Consider the following 19,279-nt stretch of genomic DNA (forward strand, 5'->3'; position numbering starts at 1 on the left):
CTGTGCTTCAGAATTGTAGTCAGAGGTTGAATTGTATTATTTCTTCCAGACAGCGTGTTCATGGAAACCGCAGAAAACACAACAATTGGGGAATAGAAAATGACAAAACAATACGATGAAGAGTATCTCGTGTCATTTCTCCAAAGCAATCGAAATAATGTATTTGACTGACATCCCCAACAAGGGTTTGTTGTACTTATCACGTGGTAAGCTTTTCATCCAATGGAGACGCGCCATTCCAAGTCTTGGTCCGTTGCGTCAATCCAGCTGTGGATGTAACCTGGTGTCCTACTCTGGACTTGGGTCTTTGAAACAGAATTCTCCGTCCGAATGGTGAGCGTGATATGACCACCTCCTTGGTCCTGAATCCTCGCTGGGCGGACACGGTTATGTTTGTGTATGAAAACAACTTGGATGAGCTGAACAAGAACATGGAGGGTCTGGTTGGTAGCGGCAATTTCGCGGCCAACCAGTGCAGGAATCTGATGGCCCACTCCGCTCTGGGGGGTCACCCCTCTAGCCTGGTGCACAGCTCCGGCTACTCCGCGGTGGATGTATCGGGCTCAAGCTCCGGGGAACCAGGCAAACAGTGCACACCATGCCCCGCGGTCCCTCAAGGCTCCTCCACAGGTCCCTTACCCTATGGGTACTTTGGCAACGGCTATTATCCCTGCAGAATGGGGCGGGGTTCGCTCAAATCCTGCACCCAGCCCAGCGCGCTCAGCTACTCTGCGGAAAAATACATGGACACCCCGGTCACATCTGAAGAATATCCGAGCCGGGCTAAAGAATTTGCGTTCTACCACGGGTACCCAAGCCCCTACCAGTCCATGGCGAGCTACCTGGACGTATCGGTGGTGCAGACTCTCGGGGCAGGAGAGCCCCGTCACGACACGCTGCTTCCAATGGACAGCTACCAGCCGTGGGCACTGACGAATGGCTGGGGCGGCCAGATGTACTGCTCAAAGGACCAGAGTCAAGCCGGACACCTTTGGAAATCTGCGTTGGCAGGTAAAAACATATGCTCTGCACACTGTTTTAGTAGATTATTAGATTACTGTAATGGGACACATTGTGACATGGGTTGGATAGCCTATATGAGGCAAATTAATTCAAGCTTTTTCTAATGCATGATTACGCAATACAATTACCTTTCATTCTGTGCATTAATCGCAAGCCATCTAATGCATTATGATTTTCAATCCCTTGTTCTATCGCATGTTTGGGCTGAGTATTGAATTGTAATATGTTTCTCGGTATAGGCATGCACGTTCATATGAGCGACCATTTTGGTCGTTGTAGTCTTCCTGGTTTTCTGAGTTTCTGAATACCTCATTGTACTGTTAATTCGTCAATATGTAGGCAGTTATACACTTCCGTTTCTCAAAAACGCAGCATGGGTTATCCCTTGCAATGAGAAAGACTGAATTATAGAATTAAATGCACATTTTACAGACTTCAGTTTCTCTTTGTTGTCCATTGCAGATGTAGTGGCCCACCAACACGATGGCAACTCCTTTCGTCGCGGTAGAAAGAAAAGGATTCCGTACACCAAGGTGCAGCTAAAGGAACTGGAGAAAGAGTATGCCGCCAACAAATTCATCACGAAAGATAAGAGGAGAAAGATTTCAGCAGGAACCAACTTGTCGGAAAGGCAGATTACGATCTGGTTTCAAAACAGGAGAGTTAAAGAGAAGAAGTTCGTGGCCAAAGTCAAGACCAGTGCGCCGTAGTCAGTCAGGCTTGACCTAGACGATTTGGACGAGGGACATTGTTTTTGCTGTATGAACAAAAAATGAAGGAAAGAAAACGTCGACGTGGTACATTTTTTTTGGATTGGGATTTGGTGTGCTATTTTGCTTGCGCAATTGCATCGCCAATTCGTCTTTAGAAAAGAAGAAATAAAACAAGAACCAAGCCCTCTAAAGACATTGTTTTAGAGGCCTGTAAATACAGCACTTGCCTGCTTTAATGTAACACTTACGTCTGCTTAACTGTTTAACTCGTGCTATACATGGAGGTATATATAGGCTATATGTTAGGTATGTCAATGTTGTTACTGCAGTAGAATAGAAAACGTATTATGCAATCATATTCCCAATCTATACTGTTTATAACGCTTGTAAAACAGTACTTTAAAAAAATATAGCGTAATGCTTAATAAATTGTTTTAATCCCAGTATGTTGTATACATTAAATGTTACTCCGTGGAATATATGTGTTATATATGTGATTATGTTTGCAAACCCTGTTTATATAGGGATAGCTAAAGATAAAATAGAATAATGATTGGTAAATGTACACATTGAAATAGGGATGGTCGAAGACCAAGAAATGGAGTTCAGACATTCCAGTGCAATGTAAAGTTATTTCAAACAGTTTATACATTTTTTTGAAATATGAGTTTTACGCATTAAGTTGGTGATTAATTTGACATAATATGCTCCATCATGAAAGCTGCATCAAAAATATTACTTTTAAAGTATCAATACCCTTTACAAATAACATCATGCTTTTCGTGCCAAATAACAGTTTTCCTGGCGCTATTGATTTTGGCGATGGGTAAAAGCTACTGTGTCAATTGTGCCAAATATATAATTTATTATAAACTGGTGGTTCGAGCCCTGCATGCTGATTGGCTGACAGCCGTGGTGTACTCTTACAGTATACCACGGGTATGACGAAGCATTTATTTTTACTGTTCTAATTACTTTGGTAACCAGTTTATAATAGCAATAAGGCACCTCTGGTGTTTAAAGTACATGGTCAATATACCACGTCTAAGGGCTGTGTCCAGACACTCCGCATTGTGTCTGAATAAGAACAGCCTTTAGCCGTGGTATATTGGTCATATACCACATCCCCTCTGGCCTTATTGCTTAAATACACTTTGAAAGTTGAAGGCCTGCAAACACAGCCATATTTAAAATGGCTAGCTATATAATGTGTTGTATGTTATTACTTAGCCTTACGTGCATCACCTACTGATGCTCTTATTACTGCTTCATTAATACTCTTGGAACCCTTGGAGGTTTACGCAGGCCTAGGCCAATAGGCTACTTCAAAATATATATGAATGGTTTAGACAGGATTTTGTTAATTGGTAGGACTATTTTCTTTTTTAAATAAACATAATTACTAGCCTATTCAACACGAAATCAGTCAAATACGGCTACAAAGTTTAAACTGACTATAGATATAGGCCTTTAAATGCAAACTAAAACAAATGAAATTCACTTCAAGCGTCAAGAAATGAGTTGCATATTCAATATTGGTTGTTAGTCTATATATCCTGTTCTCGGTGGATACGAGGAATGTTTATGTTCAAGAAGAAAAAAGAGCATGAGGCAACTGCAGAATTCCTTAATCCGTCATTGACCTTGACCTTGTCTGTCACGTGCTTACCAGATCAGCAATAACGCTAATCATGAACATTTTCATGGGGAACGGGGTATTTCTATGTCCCTATGAATAGCCTATAGCCACCGTTATGCTAGATCTGATTATCTTCAGTTGTCCATATCTCGGATATACAGTAAATCTCACAACATAAACATTATTTTGTGTCACTCTTGTTATGGAAAAGGTCCTCAAAGTAGCTTCTAGCCTTGGTGCCCCACACATGCTTCCCTTCGTGTTCAGAGGATCTCATAGTGGCTATCCTCCTGCGTAACTGTATGACATATTATTATCTGAATGTTCGCTCGTTTGGATAAGCAGATTTACGCACTATAATCTGTTTAACAGTCTTTTGAGACGTGATTTACGCATCTGTCCGGTTCCAAACAGTTTAATTGTTGGATGGTGAGCAGAGCTAAGGCGCGCTCCGGCTGCATACTGCACTTAACGCCGGTCTAGATTAGTCAGGGTGTAAAAGGTGCGTCGTTATTCAAAGGCTTTGCATCATCACCTTTGCATCGTCCTGTTGCTTTCTTTTTTGCTGTGCTCTGTTTTAAATGCAAGTCGACACACCACATAGGCATGTATTTCGCTTGTTGGGGAAATATAGACACTTTTGGGGAATGTTGCCAATGGAAAAATGTCGCGGAGCGAAATTTCAGATTAAAACATACATTACCGGCGCATTGATTAAGACGTAGGCGTACCATAATATGTGCCATATGTAGCCTAGGCAACGCTCAGACAGCCAGCATAGTCATGCAATAATAATACAGGTTGTTTCACTTTACCGTTGATAAATGCAACAACTACAAAGACGAGCTGAAGCACTAATCTAATGCTCCAACCTTGATTGGGGAAGTTTGTGCTTGGTATTGGATCCTGACAGAATTTGAGAGGAACGATATCAAAGCCCGTTGAACACTGTACACTTTTTTTGTTGTGCCGCTTTACGCATTGCGAGAGACTTTTGGAAACCCGTCTGAGTTTTTTAGTATTCCAACCCAAACCCATACATTTTATGATATTATCCTGGTGCTACTATCAGACCAAACATAATTTATTTGACATACGATACCAAAATAAGACGATAAAAACAGCTATTAGACCTCATAGGCCTATTTCAACACAACCTAAGGCGCTTGTATCACTTTGAGTGTGCAGCTTTTTGTGCCCCGTAGCATTTATATTCAGGTAAGCCTCAGTAAATAGCAATGCATGCCCTTTGAAACCAAATTTGCAATGTCGTTATTTCAGTTCCATTGTTTTAAATACAATTGAATGATGTATTTCCCCCCAGTATATCTTATTGATTAAGTTTGTGTATTAGAATAAATGATTATCAACATGGCCTATAGCCAATTCATGGAGATTTTGAATGGACTAGTCATTTCTCAGTCCAGATTTCACGGCATGTGCAGTGCTGCTTTTCAGACCAACACAGCGTAGGCTAGACGTGCCTTGCACCTAACTGTGCTAGGCAATAAATGCAGAATACCCTTCCTTCCACCGCTGGTTAACATTGAACTTGACAAAAGCATTCTAACAAACGGCGCGTCTGCTTTGTGTTTACGTTGTGGTTTAATGGTAGTTCCTTCTCCTCCTTTAGAAAACGCACAATATGAGCATCAAGCACGGAAGTAGCTTTCCACCAGCAATACAATAAAGCTGCATTTTCCCTCAGTTGAAATACCAGACCCTATAATTCATTGTTTTACTCTTCTATTTACAATAATAAATTGTAATTGGTCGATATTTTATCAGTGTATAGGAAATATAGCCATTTCCCAATTCGTATGGTCTATAGCCACTTCAAGACCTTTTACGTACATCTGGGCCTATCCCACTCCGGAGTGACGGAAGATTGACGCTGTAGCCTATAGTGCCGCAGTACTGAAGCAATATTTTGGCTTTTGTTGAACGTTGTCTTCACTGTGATCGACATTTTTCTTTAGTCAATTTAAGATATTCTCATAACACAAACGCTCAGCTCAGGGACTTGAGTGTGCTTGATATCCAACTACCAATACAATATCAGGGTTAGGAGTATAGCCTATAGCTTTGCTCAAGATTCACAGAGATGTAACTTGTAACATAACCACAAAGAATAGCATCTCGTGGCTTTTTGAAGTAGGCAACAGATCTTATCATCATCACACAGCATTCCAACTCTGAAGTGTGACGCTCAATGTGTGACGCTCAAAACGAATTTATTGATAGGACAGGCTATGCCACATATTTATGCTTTAATATCGTAGTTTGGCCTACTATACTTTATTCGATGTATTTGACAGGGACAATGTTTATATCTGTGAAACTTGAAGGGTATATGGAAGCACATTTAAGATATATATTTCAGTAGGCCTATTTTCAATTAGAATTATTTTCTAGAATATGACCTACTGTGATAGGAAAGTTACACAAACTTTTTGAACATGGTAACTTTAGGCATATTCTAGATTTGAGACATTCGGCCACTCAGGCTAATCTTTGAAACTCCTGAGTGTGCTTTAAAATATGTTTTTTTTTTTCTTTAAACAAGGCAGATTGCTAATTAATATGTCAATCTGTTAAAATAGGAATATTTTGACAGTGCTTTTGGTGGCTTGCTTGAAGACAAGCAGGAGAGTCCAAGCTCTATCCCGCGATGTCTTCCAGGTAAATATATCTTCAATTGGCCGTCCCAAGAGCATGCTTCATTTCAAGAATGCGCCAGACTCTTCTCTCTCAAGTTCACGTCCAGTCCCTCGTCCCCCTTCCCCCGTTTATTACACTCTTTCCCTTTGCAGACTCCCCCTCCCCCTAGTCTGCATCGAGGACAGTCTTTTGTTACACGGTGGACTTTGCAGTTGAACTTGAGACATCTTGTAAACAATAAGTAGTCTGGCCCTTGTCTGGATAGAGGTGGTCAATAGACCTGAGGCTCAAAACGTATTCGCTGCATGCAGGAGGAAGAGGAAATGACTCTACACACCAGGCCTCCAACATGCACCTAGAATTAGTGGTCAGCTCAGTCTGAGCTCCCTGAGCTGCAAGGTGACACACAGGCCTACATGGATTAATGAATTGAGAATAAGACCTGCATTCCCATATAGTATATATGGGGACAAGGTCAAAATCACATGAAAACATAGGCGATATCTATATACAATATTTGCAAAGATGAACAATAGACACATGTAAGATGATATTGTGGGAAAAGATCATAGATGAAAATCCCCATCGAAAGATACATTTAAAAAAGCACAACACTAATAGCCTAGCTAAACTGTAGCTGAGCTAGAATTTCCCCAAATGTGTGCTTTTATAAAGAGCATATAGATTGTAGAAACAAATGATGTTTCTTACAGCCACATCAGCTGGTGCCAACACTATTCCAATAGATCACGAACTCAACTGTAAATATATTTTCTGGTGGTGTACGTGCTTACTGCCCATATAAGTGGTCAAATTTGCTATTTTGAACGGCTCACTATGATATGGCTACACCACATTTTAGGATTGAAAACTCGGAGGACATAACTGAAATGCCTTTTTTTGTTGTTGAGCAAAACAAATTGTTGGCCTTGCACTGTGTAGATGTTCAAAAGTCACATAGGCCTATCGTTTTCAATAACTTTTATCTGTTTACCCTATATTTATCCAACATACTATTATTATTATTACGCATGTTAGCTCTAACTATTTAAAAATAAAAACTGTAGGCTATTCTAATGTGTATTACATGTCTGAATCTTGAATATTCATTTTAATTTTTATATATTATTATTTTTTGTCATATATGCCCTCCACAACACTTCAAAGTTAGGTGTCCAATATAAATGCTACCAAGTACCCTGTTTTAAAACTGTTTTAAATATTTGTTTTATGTCACATACGCCCTCCACCACACTGAACAGTTAGGTGTCCAATATTTATGTCTACAAACTTTTCGAATGCACATATTACCATTAATAAGCTACCAAACGTATAGACAATAGCTGGATACTTACTGACATTACATTGAGAAAGGAGAGTCATTAAGATTAATTGATAAGGCTCTTATCATGTTAGGTATGTATTCGTATGCCGTTATTTACCTTCCTTGTAGAGTGACATGCCAAAAGTTATTGATAGGACCCATACGCCAGCAAACCGGGCCTAGATTATTGTGTTTTCAGCTGCCGGGTATGGCTGAATAAATGGGGCTCTGGAAGACAAGGCTAGGCTACCTACAGGGTTAAAAAAACAATATTTAAGAGGAATAAAGACTATACTGAAAATAATATGGGAGGAAATTATACTAAAGGGTGAGAGCATGGACCGTTTGGCCATGCGCTAGGCTACTCAGTGTATATCTTGAATCCGGTTAGGTTTGTGCTTTCTTTTCTTATGTCGCCAGGGGAACTAGGAGAAGCGGGAGAGGTGTTGGTATTGACAAACAGGAACACGAGTTGGAACTCTTGAGCGCGCTAATGATCACCAGCCCACCCGCGCACAATGAAACCACATCATAGCATCGTTCTGATTGAGTGGAAAAGCCCGCCTACTTAAACCGAGATCAACATAACTTTAAGACTACGCAGTAAAATAACCAAATGTATTGGCATGCAACACACAACTCATCTGTGAAATTTTACGGGGCACTACAATTATGTTGACCTTATAAATCGGAGTTGGTTTTGGAAGAAAGTGAGGAAATGTTCTACATTGTGCTGGGCTAACTATTGGTTCCGTCATTTTCCCTGTCATTGAAATCCTTTACGCACTGACCTCCAGTTGTAGAGTCTAGTTATGTTATAGCTGTTAGCTACATTTGGATTTATTTAGCCCACCAATAATTCATTTCAATAACATTATGCTGAATATATTGTCAATGATCATATATGGCTTTACATATTAACTCATGGCCTACAATTACGAAAATAATTTTATGTCCCAAGTCCTCAGTATCGGACCAAATAACACAAACGTTGCTATATCTAGCAAGCCATGGTCTAGTTTCCCTTCCTACATGCGAATGTTTTAGCATTTGTGGCACAAATCCCATTCAATTCATGGGACGAATTTTGTTCAAAACATCTAAATATGACTTTGTTGAGCTTCACAAATCATTTGAGATACTTTTAATGATTTGGACATGATGCGCGAGATATGCTAATATCGGTCCCATGACACAAATTGAAAAACATTAGCATGTGGAAACAGTGCCAGGGAAACTACACCGAAGCATGGATTGTTGTCATACCTTGTCTATAGACTGCTTACAGGGTAAGGAAACTAATGTGTAATTTTGTCATTTGAGTAAACTATCGCTTTAACCTTGCTCCATGCCTTGCACAAGCATTAAAATCGGACTCAGTACATCTGGATGAGTGGTGGAGCTAGAATCGTAATGAAAGGCGTGGATGTTGTTAGCAGCCCAGTGCACTAGCCCGCTGGCATCGCGTGGATGTGGTCCAGATGTGTTGGGCCGCGCCAGAGTGCAGAGGTGCCCTACACGAATCAGAAGCGTGTTAGAAGCAGAGGCCCAATTGACCTCACTCGCATTCCTGGTCGAAAATTCCATATTTTGAGGGCCAGTAAAAAGAGCATTTTGTATCATGACGTGGGTGGTTTGTCAACACCTCACGCCAGACATTGCTCTCGGGGGTAGTGGTGTAGGCATGCCTATAATGGACAAGAGTTGATGCCATGTCGGAGTGTATCAGCGAAACCGCAGTTCACAAAATAGCCTGATTTAGTTATCCTGGATTTTGCAGGCCGTTGTGTATTTTAACGTTTTTCCAAAACAATAACACACAAAATCGTCAATAACTTGTAATTCGGTTAATTCATTCTCTACAGCCATAATTGATCACATTTTCTTTTGCGGTAGGCAATAGCTTCCCGGGTTAAAAGCCATTCCATTATCCTACATTGGGATACAAATTGTTGTGGAACGTCAGAATTGTGCCCGTTTAAGATATATAGACATAGCTGTATTGGTCAATATAGTCTAAGTAACATCTGGTGAACAAAGTAAACGGACATGGATAAACGAATGCAATCTTTGTAATCCGAATTGTGTTACATGTTTGATACAAGTCTATTGCATTCCCATTTGGAGATATGAATCAGACCTGCTGTGTTTGACCTCTGACACTATTCAAAACGTTTAGTGGTTCTGTGATATAAATTCTAGACGTAATATTCTACCAATTTATTTATTTCGATAAGTGCGTAAAGAAATACTAATGTAACCCTATTAGTTCTAGAGAGAGTCTCGCAAATGCATGCTTCAATATGACCAATCGATTACAATTGAAAGTTGTTGAACTGTTTATACATTTAGCCTGAATGTAGAAAACGATAGGATACAGGTAGCAATACAATTATGAATTATCAATAACTACTGCACACACACTGCTTATAATGAAAAATCTAGGCTACTGAAAGAGCTACTGCCAAAATACTGCAATGCGGGTTCCTGTGTATCCGTCGAAATGAACAATTTCTTCTTATGCATAGGCATATGCTGTGTCATGTCAATACCTTATTTTTCGTTAGAAAACATGTCAATACTGAGTTGTAATTTTGCGTTATAAAAATATTTGCTCTCATTGTCGCATGAAATATCTCTAGAGGCTTTGATAGCCGTTCAAAGACAATAGCTGTTTGTTTATCCTATTACATTTTAACCATGACAATAACATGCATTGTATACAATTCCGATTTAGATTTATGTTATTCTTCTATGCCTTATCTTTTCAAATCTTGATTAAAATGTTGGATGTTATCTGGTCCTACGTAATCTGTGCGGAACAATACAGGAGGATAAGATGAGAATGGTAAAAACGTATTTATGTGTGGTCTAAGATGTTCTTGAGTCGACCTACCTCCAGCTGAATTTCTTTCTACCATGTTCATCTTGTAAAAACTACTTCACAACAATAATACTATCGGAAAGGTATACAACAGAAGCGTTCTTATTTTATGGATGTTTAATTGTCCTTTTTTAAATAGGATTTTGCAATTGAATTCTCAAATCATATGAGTATATTTCGTGCTCCCAGACACAGAGTCTAGGCCTATATTTTCTGACATTATCGTTAGCTTCACGCACGTACGGATTAATCTTCATGAATCATGAATACTTATTTTGGGCATCAGCGGTTTCTATAGCCTACTCTTGATTTTGTACAATGTGATGATTGATGATTGACATGAAAAAGTAAAATAATGTATTCAAATTGTATTCATATTTGGTTAATAGCCTATTTCCCATTACTTAGTAAAGCAGGAAGGCATAATTTGGACTTCTTGTTGGGGTAGCCTAACTATTTAAAATTGTTTATTCACTTCTAGGCTGCACTATAAACATGTAGAATATAGTTGTGTTAAAATATGATTGGTACATTTGACATGAATTCGTATGCATAATCAAAGAGACAGGCACGTTTGAGCAACGTCCTTGTCTTCAAGTAGGTCGTCTCTCTTCTGCCATCTTGCGTCGTTTTGAGTGACATGCAACCAGATAGTTGCAATTAAGCGTCCACTAGTAGGCTGGCTAACCATGAGGTCGGTGGAAGAATTCTCCTTCAAGGGGGATTGTGCAGAGACCGCACTCACAAACCAAATATACCAATCTTTAGATCGGGATTTGACATCAAATAGAATAAAGAGAGTTATAGAAACGATACTTTACACAGACAGAAGCGAATTTCTTGGTTTTGTCTTCTTTCACGGTCACTCAAGGTCAAACGCGATCTTGAAGCGAGAGCTTCTGATTAGAGAACGGCCTAGTGTTTTACGATTCCGAAAAACCCGGCGGTCCTTCCCAGTGACGACATAGGCTGCTCGTTTTACAGGAAGGCTCTTTATTGAATTGTTCTCGCTCTGATAGGCACCCGGGACATTGAGCGTGTGTTCCCCATCGTAATTGTCTGTCGGAGGCAATACAGTCACTGAAATACATATCTATAAAATAATTCACCCTTGTCCAATGATCTAGATTGGCTGTCACCAAATATATATTAATACAAAATAAAACTCAGGAGTTATTGGAAAATACTTGTTCGCATTGTGCAGTTTTGGTTCCAATTTGAGAGGTAGGCCCATATGCCTACATGCGTTTTGCATGATTTTGAATTGATCAACTGGCTTAGTGGCTTCGTTATAAATATCAATGTTAGTCAGTCCTAGTAGTTTTTAATTCATCCATCATGAGATCACGGGTTGCCTATCGACCATTTTACATATCGATGTTTGATTGCTTAACACAGGTGCTGGTAGGGCCTACTGTAGGCCATGTACAGTAGAATATACAGTGTGTGGTTCTTCATACTTTTTCATTGATGTTTAAGTGTGAGACAACACTGCCCAACAGGTTAAACATGACTAAAACACCCTTTCCATTCAGAATGCAGTTTATTAGATATTGGGCCTTTGTTCAAATAAATATCATGTCCATGTAATATACTGCATGCATGCCAAGTAGGCAGAGTGGAAACCAAGGAAAATACTTTATGAATATTCTCTTATCAGCATGTTTATTTCATCACAGCCTTTTTCAGGCTGAAGTAATAACCAATCAACTTCTCCGTCTCCCAGGTTCCAGAGGAATCGTGAATAATAAGGCGGACTCATCATTGAGGACCCCATCCTTGCATCTTTCATGGCAGAGGGGTAGAGGGGCACACCAGAACAATACATCTAACGGCTGTGGACTAATAGAGAGAATGGAACAATGATGAAGAGGAAGATTTTTGGATGACATTGAAAGTGCCCTTGATAGAATTGTGGGTTGAATTGAAAACCATGTCTATTGTGGTCTGATATATCAACATGTTGGAAGAGAGACTCTGTACAGGGTGTCATTGTTAAGACAGATTTTGCCCATATTAATTGGATTAATATGCTAATTGCAAGCAGACCATCCAAATCATCAGTGTTTGGGCCAAAAGTGTGTAAGCTAGTCAATTTGGTTGTGCATCAGCAGTTTTGTCAGTCACTGACAGTCACTCAATTAGCGGTCAGCTTACACATTTTAGATTGATAAATTAGTCTAGCCAGTTATCTAAACTTGTAGTAATCATATCTGAGTACCAACCGGAAATGCAGGGCACGTGCCCAAGGGCCCTTACCCCCAGGGGCCCCCATTGATTTTGGTAGTCACTCTCACTCATGGCATAAGTCATGGCAAAATGTTAACTTTAAACGTACATTTTGTTCTCGGCTGTCATAAAAAATGACCCCCCCCACCCCAACCAAATATTGAGTAGGGCCCCCAAAAGGCTAGAGCCGGCCCTGGATGGAGTAGACAAACACATTCTGTGATGAGTTTGCTTTTCACATTTGTTCTTGTGTAAAACAATGTTTGGTTGTAATCTCCATGGACAGTCTGTATACTGTGTCCATCATAGGCCCCATTATAGACAGATGCTGCAGTGAAACTTAAATGTCTATATCTGGGCATGTGTGATTAAAGCTAGTATCCTTAGTTGCTAAATCCATTTTTTGGACTTATAAATTGAGGATATATACCCATTGATTCTTGAAGAATATAACTTAAATGCCTCATGAGCTTTGTTCAACGGATGTATCCCACCAGAACCCAAAATATAGGCTTGTTTTACTCCAACGTTTGTAAACAATATAAATGTAAATAAACACTGTATAGCTTTAAAACATGGTTACAGCAATCATTTTGACATTATGGATGGTCAGTCCTTGGATCCATAGCTCTGTCTATGAATTTGATAGTGGTTACATTTCTCCAGGTACATCCCTGAGTTTTTTTTTTTTTTTACTAAAACAGAGGCGGGTAACAGCTTTTTCATTGTTTAAGTTCAGGATTCTAACTTTAAATGGTGACAAATGTATCAGTTATGTCGCAATAAGTAGACAGAGTAGATTCTCACTGCCTTATTGTTTAGGGGCAGACACACGTACTCTCCACTGCAGACCTTGGCAGACATAAATCAGCTTTTAGTTATCTTGCACCTTATTTGTGGAACAGTCTTCAAAATGTTCTAACAGGTGATGTTCTGGTGCCTCTATGGCAATTCAGAAAGCTGATTGAGGACCGTATTACTGATGAATGTGTTTATTTTTTTATGACCTGTTTTTCTGCTTGCATTTTTGTATATATATTGATTTGTGTATTTTCTGTAATTTATGACATTCAGGGCTCATCTGTAAAAGAGACATTGGTCTCAGTTTGACTCCTTGATACGATTAAGGTTAAATAAAAATAAAAATAAATACAGGAGTCAAAGTTAGGCAACACTGTCACCTTCTGGTCATAGGATTGTATTGCACACCGAAGGCAGACGTTTTCTCCAACTGTCACGTCTCTCATTCAGTTTGCTTGGCGAACAGTATTTCAACTCAAAGTATTAATTCAAAGGCATAGCTCTTTGCTCTTTGTCCATATATTCGTGGGATAAATAAGATGGCTTCAGCGAAATCTAAAATACAGAGCAATTTTGAAATACAATACTTTTAGATTGAGAGCATCTCATTTTGATGGTGCTAATGGATGTCTTCAATGCAAAGGTTATAGAATTAATCCATTGACTTTTGAAAGGTTAACTTCATTATACTTCATTATACTTCATCATTCAATACAAATGTTTTAAAGCATGCTGTTCTGAAATCTACTTATAAAGATGCAATTAAAAGAAACAAAAGCAGTCTTATAACACCCCATTACGTAGAAGCAAGCTACTTAATAACAAATAAATAACATTAACAAATAACAATCAATTTACCCCGCCTTCTTCTCTCGCCTCTCCTCGTTTTCGAGTTATGACAATAGTAATTATGATAATAATAGAAAAGAATAACGACGGTAACAACAATAAAGATTTTTCTTAAAAAAAAAACAGTCAACAATACTACTACTAACAACAACAATGCTATTATTGTTGTTTTTAAATTGTAATATTTATCACAACAATACAAGTGATAACAATACTAATGGGCATCTGGTAGTAGAGATAGGGGAAATGTAAAGGCGGGCTACACGCATGCTTCATGCTCTAAAACCTATTGGTGACCAGATGCAGGATATTGAAGTATCTCGGTCCTTACAGAATGTTGATACTTTGTTTAAGTTCTGTTTGAAAATGATGAAATACATAGCACTATAGTATATAATATAATGTTCATAATGTGTGAAACACCCTGCATTAAGCACAAGGCAATCTATTCCGTGTTGTTTAGTTTCCCCCTCCTAGTTCAGCTTTGTAAATATAAAATGAGGATTTCATATTGAACGACTGCTCGGCACTTCCATTCATGCGTTAGATGCCAAAATGGTCATCTGCCAGACAAGACTTGTTAAAGTTCAAATGTGCCATTCCATTTCTGGTTTACGGCACAGGAAACGTATAATTGATAGCAGAACTTGCATGTGGGTTTGTCCATGTCCGTATGTCCCAAAGTTAACCACTTACTGTCGTTCCCACTGGGCACAGACGTCAGTTTAACGTGTGATTTTCATTTACATTTGGTTTAGTTGTCAACTAACTTGAATTTAACGTGAAATCAACAAAACATGTCACCATGTCATTCAATTTAGGTTCAAAGTTGGGTGAAAGAAATATGACGTTTCCTTACATTGATGATTTTTTGCAAATCCAATCACGTTTTCCACGTTGATTCAACGTCATCACATAGTTGTTGTTTTTTAAATGACGTGAAACAACTTTGATTCTACCAGTTTTTGCTTAGTGGGTTATTTCTCTTGTATTTTGCACGGAGCATGCTAGATCTATTTCTACATAGTCTTTCAAAAGTGTGCACCGCTGAAGATTTTTACAGTATTAAAGGTAAACATTCAGTTCTAATAGCCATTTTTGTGTATCTATTGCGTGAGTAGTCGAAACGAAGGCTAAACAGAGGAGATTCCGAATTCGCCATGGGCCTAGACTACTATGCTATATGAGTTGTTTCAATCCTTGACCTACGAATAGGCTACTGACTTCGTCTATACCAGACAAACAGATATACCAATACCCGTGTTGGGAATTTGGCAAAGACCCCATGCTGGAAAATATTGACTCGTGTTCTTTTGAGGAAGCAGTGAGTAGCACATAGCCTATGAATAGCGATTTCCAGTAATGTAGCCCATGCACTCAACTCTTTAGTGCACGCGCTCGACCTTCCAACCTCAAGGTTAGACTTTTGCATTGTGCTGATTATAAGATATGCAAATCAGCTCGTTATAATATGGTTTAATTCTACTAATGCACTATTTTACTATTCTCAGCAAGCAATGCACTCACAATTCTATTTTCATAAAAACCAGTCGTTTTTTTTATATAGATAACGACTCATGCATGGTGGGGTTGTCTTTAAAAAAAAAGCCCAGCATTCCAGCTTTGAGAGGAAATATCTGCATAAGATCGATTCCATTACCTTCCAGAGCAGCGGCATAGTATTTAGAGCCTTTATCAGCTGTAAAACTTAATAGCAATCTGGGGGCTCCGTAGTCATGGATACAGTTATACGAGTTTGGCTGTCGTTAGTGTCACCATTTGGAGAGCAATTCTTTGTGATTATGAAGAGGGAATGTTCGGAATATATAAATTGTCGTTCCTTCGTTGCACAAAAAAAAGTTGGGTCTAAAATTGTACTTTGTATATAAAATGGTATTCTATCTGGGCTCCTAGGACATGGCCATCATTCCAAGTTCCCCCACAAATGTTTAATTGCTTTAGTGCAGCCCGCCAGACAAAAAGTAAACAGCCGCATGAGACTGGGGTTGTCAACGTCAAAACTGCAGTTTCTGGAATACAAACGAGGCCAAGGGCCCGCCGGAAACGATTGGATTCGTTTTTGCAAAGGGAGATATGGATCAAGAGGCATACAGCTTTAATCCAAGGATGTTTACGTCAATACGTCAATATCCTCGAAGTCTGGTAAGCTTTGGTCACTTTTTTTGAGTGTAGTTTTACTGTAGGCTAATACGTCTTCCCATAGCTTATTCTTGTTATTATTTACCATCCCATGGGGCAGGCTGTACAGAAAAATATGGGAACAGTTCATCCCACGAGGCTACGTGTGCAGTCCAAGTTAAAGCTACATTGAATGATGTAGCGTAGGCCTACTGTAGAATAGGTCAATTATATATAATATAAATAATTTAAATATAGGTGATGCTTTTAAAGTTGTATAGACAGACCTATGTTAACGACAAATGTGCAGGCCTATGCAGTACTAACGCCGAAGCAGTAACAATTGTCCTTCCACGCCCATGCAAACGTTTTATACAAACTTCTACATCGTTCTCAGTTTGAACGTTGTTTTTCTTCTAATGTAGGCTATATTTTCCTCAGACACGGTGCTTATGTATTCTTCTGTCGAAGTCTGACCTTAACATGTGTAGGCTAATAGACTTTATCATGAAACATTAGGCTATCAGTTTGCAATAGTGCTTTTGTTGACCAATGTGCTTTTTAGCAAAACGATTACCTGCAACGAATCTATAATTTCTATCGGATGGACAGTCGCAAGGGCCTATTGGTTTGCGAGAAAGAAAATGTTTTGTTACTCGATTGGAATGTAGGCAAGTTATGTTTCTTAGCTATGTGTTTCATATGTACGAAATATGGTTATAGCATACGGACCTTTTAGTTTTGATCAGTTGGCTAGTCTATAATTTAGTGAAATGTAAGAATTAGGCTACATATTTATTAATTAGTTGCACGCAGTCTTTGTTGTCTGTCCAAAGCCAACATGTTGTATTAGTTAGCCTGTAAATGCAGTGCATCAAGAAAGGTGTATAAACTTCTAGGCCCTACAAATTCACAATGTTATATATGTACCCACTATTCAACGTGTCATGAGCCCTTCGATTGATTCAACTGTACAGTGACATCTGGAGGCCACAAATGATGTTGACTCGGGGAGATTTCCAAAACGTTCAAATGTCCCTTTGTTTTAGAAAACCTCGTTTTTAACTATAAACTTTACTTGCATTCAGCAGTATCTGTATTCTCTGTCAATTTTCAACATGCACATTGTCCCTTAACTTTTTTTTTCTTCATCAAACCTTTCACATCAATGCTGTAGACTACTCCATTGATTGGGCCTTGTTGAATGAGCACTAGGCCTGTCTATTTAGGATACATATTTTGCGCATACTTGGCATCAAAGAGCACATATAATTTTATCGTTGAGACATACAGGTGGTTTCATTTGTTTCTAAATTCAGAATTTACGCACGTGTTTCGAAATTAAACCCTCCATTTGTTTTGTACACCGCTGCTACTCGCTGTTCATTATCGATGCATAGTCACTAATCTGTACCCCGGCACACTAACTCGGTACCGGTACCCCGGTATATTGCCTCTTTATTGTTATGTTATTGTGCTACTTTTTATTATTATTGTTATTTTATGTTTTACTTTAGTTTATTTGGTAAATATTTTATTCAACTCTTCTTGAACTGCACTGTTGGTTAAGGGCTTGTAAGTAAGCATTTCACGGTAAAGTGTACACTTGTTGTATTCGGCGCATGTGACAAATAATGTTGGATTTTATTTTTTTAAACATACCAGCTATGCCAGCTGTTTTCTTCGCGCAATATTGCCTAATCCAGTAAAATGTTGCTGCTTAAAAAAATACAATACTTTTACAATTTGAGGCTTAGTTGTAACCCAGACTATGGGTCATGACATTTAATTTCGTGTAATTTCAAACATGTAATACTAGATAGCCTATATCGAAAATTCTGCAGTTAGTTTTTACTTCAGCTCGTTCGTGTGCCCAGAAAATGCCTATCCTCTAACCAAATATGAAAGACAGTCCTGCATTAAATTATTGTTTTCATGCCATATTAAAGTGTCTATAGGTGTGACTGAAATAATACTTTACATAAATGACAACAATTGTAGATTAGCGATGTGTTGCTAAAAAGGTAAGAACATTATAACTATTGCTTTTATAGCTATAGGCTTTAGTTGTTACTATTGTTATCATTATTGTATAATTACTAAACAATACAGCGTTTAAAAATACATTTACAAGATGAATCCTTATATATTTGATCCATTGTTGGAAAAATTCAATATTGTCTGTAAAGCTGGGGGGTTTATGTACAAACAATAAAACAACGTTTACAGAATATAAATCATCAACAGCAATGACTCATTAGGTTATAAGGAGCCATGGCTAAGGCACTGTATATAACCTGTACTATAACACAAATAAGTGTGTGATTGTACAAAGTATGAAGTAATCATCCATTTAAAATAAGATATGTGGTCATAATGTCTGCATAATGATGTAAGTGATAGGCTATTGCTAGACGTGCATTTGAGTTAATAACTCTTGCGATGTATATGACATTGCTGCACATTTCGTCGAATTTATAGGCATAAATCTGACTGATAAATTTGCCATTTTAACAAAGGATTGTAGCCGAAGCGAAATGCTGCTTAATTTTGACAACACATTTGAAAGCTTTAATCCTACACGTTAAGAACGGATATGAATATGCTCATACAGCTTGGAATAGAGGCAAGCCAGGCGTAAATATATTATTAAACCGAGTGAGTGAATTACACACTATGTCCAAAATATAATTGAATGCAGATATTCCATCTAGCAGTGAACAACATGTCAATCTCTGCCATTTTGAAAGCCATTTTGAAAACAACTCTGCTACTTCCATTGACACATTGGCGATATGCATTTAATTAAATTAAAGATAAGCTATGGCTCTATGAGAATGGATAAGAAATCTGCAACCTATTACAGAAATCAATTAAACAGGAAGTTCTGGCAATAGCAGATTTAGGCGCTTGAATTAACCAGCACCGCAAGGGGAGGAGCCTGCCCGTGAACCCCAGACGCTATTGGGTCCCTTGCAGGAAGCTGCTCGCCAGACTCTTTTCGCGAAAATATGTCC

General features: G+C 38.6%; 1 protein-coding gene across 1 annotated transcript; it reads left to right on the forward strand.

The window, feature by feature from the left end:
* The first annotated feature begins 344 nt into the window (after positions 1-344).
* Positions 345-2,072, forward strand: LOC135555011 (homeobox protein Hox-B13a). The gene is made up of 2 exons (XM_064987387.1): positions 345-1,011; positions 1,486-2,072. The coding sequence occupies exons 1-2, from the start codon at positions 345-347 to the stop codon at positions 1,731-1,733; spliced, it is 915 nt and encodes a 304-aa protein (XP_064843459.1). The 3' UTR covers positions 1,734-2,072.
* The last annotated feature ends 17,207 nt before the right edge of the window (positions 2,073-19,279 follow it).

This window comes from Oncorhynchus masou, chromosome 15 (genome assembly GCF_036934945.1).
Source record: "Oncorhynchus masou masou isolate Uvic2021 chromosome 15, UVic_Omas_1.1, whole genome shotgun sequence".
Lineage (NCBI taxonomy): Eukaryota > Metazoa > Chordata > Actinopteri > Salmoniformes > Salmonidae > Oncorhynchus > Oncorhynchus masou.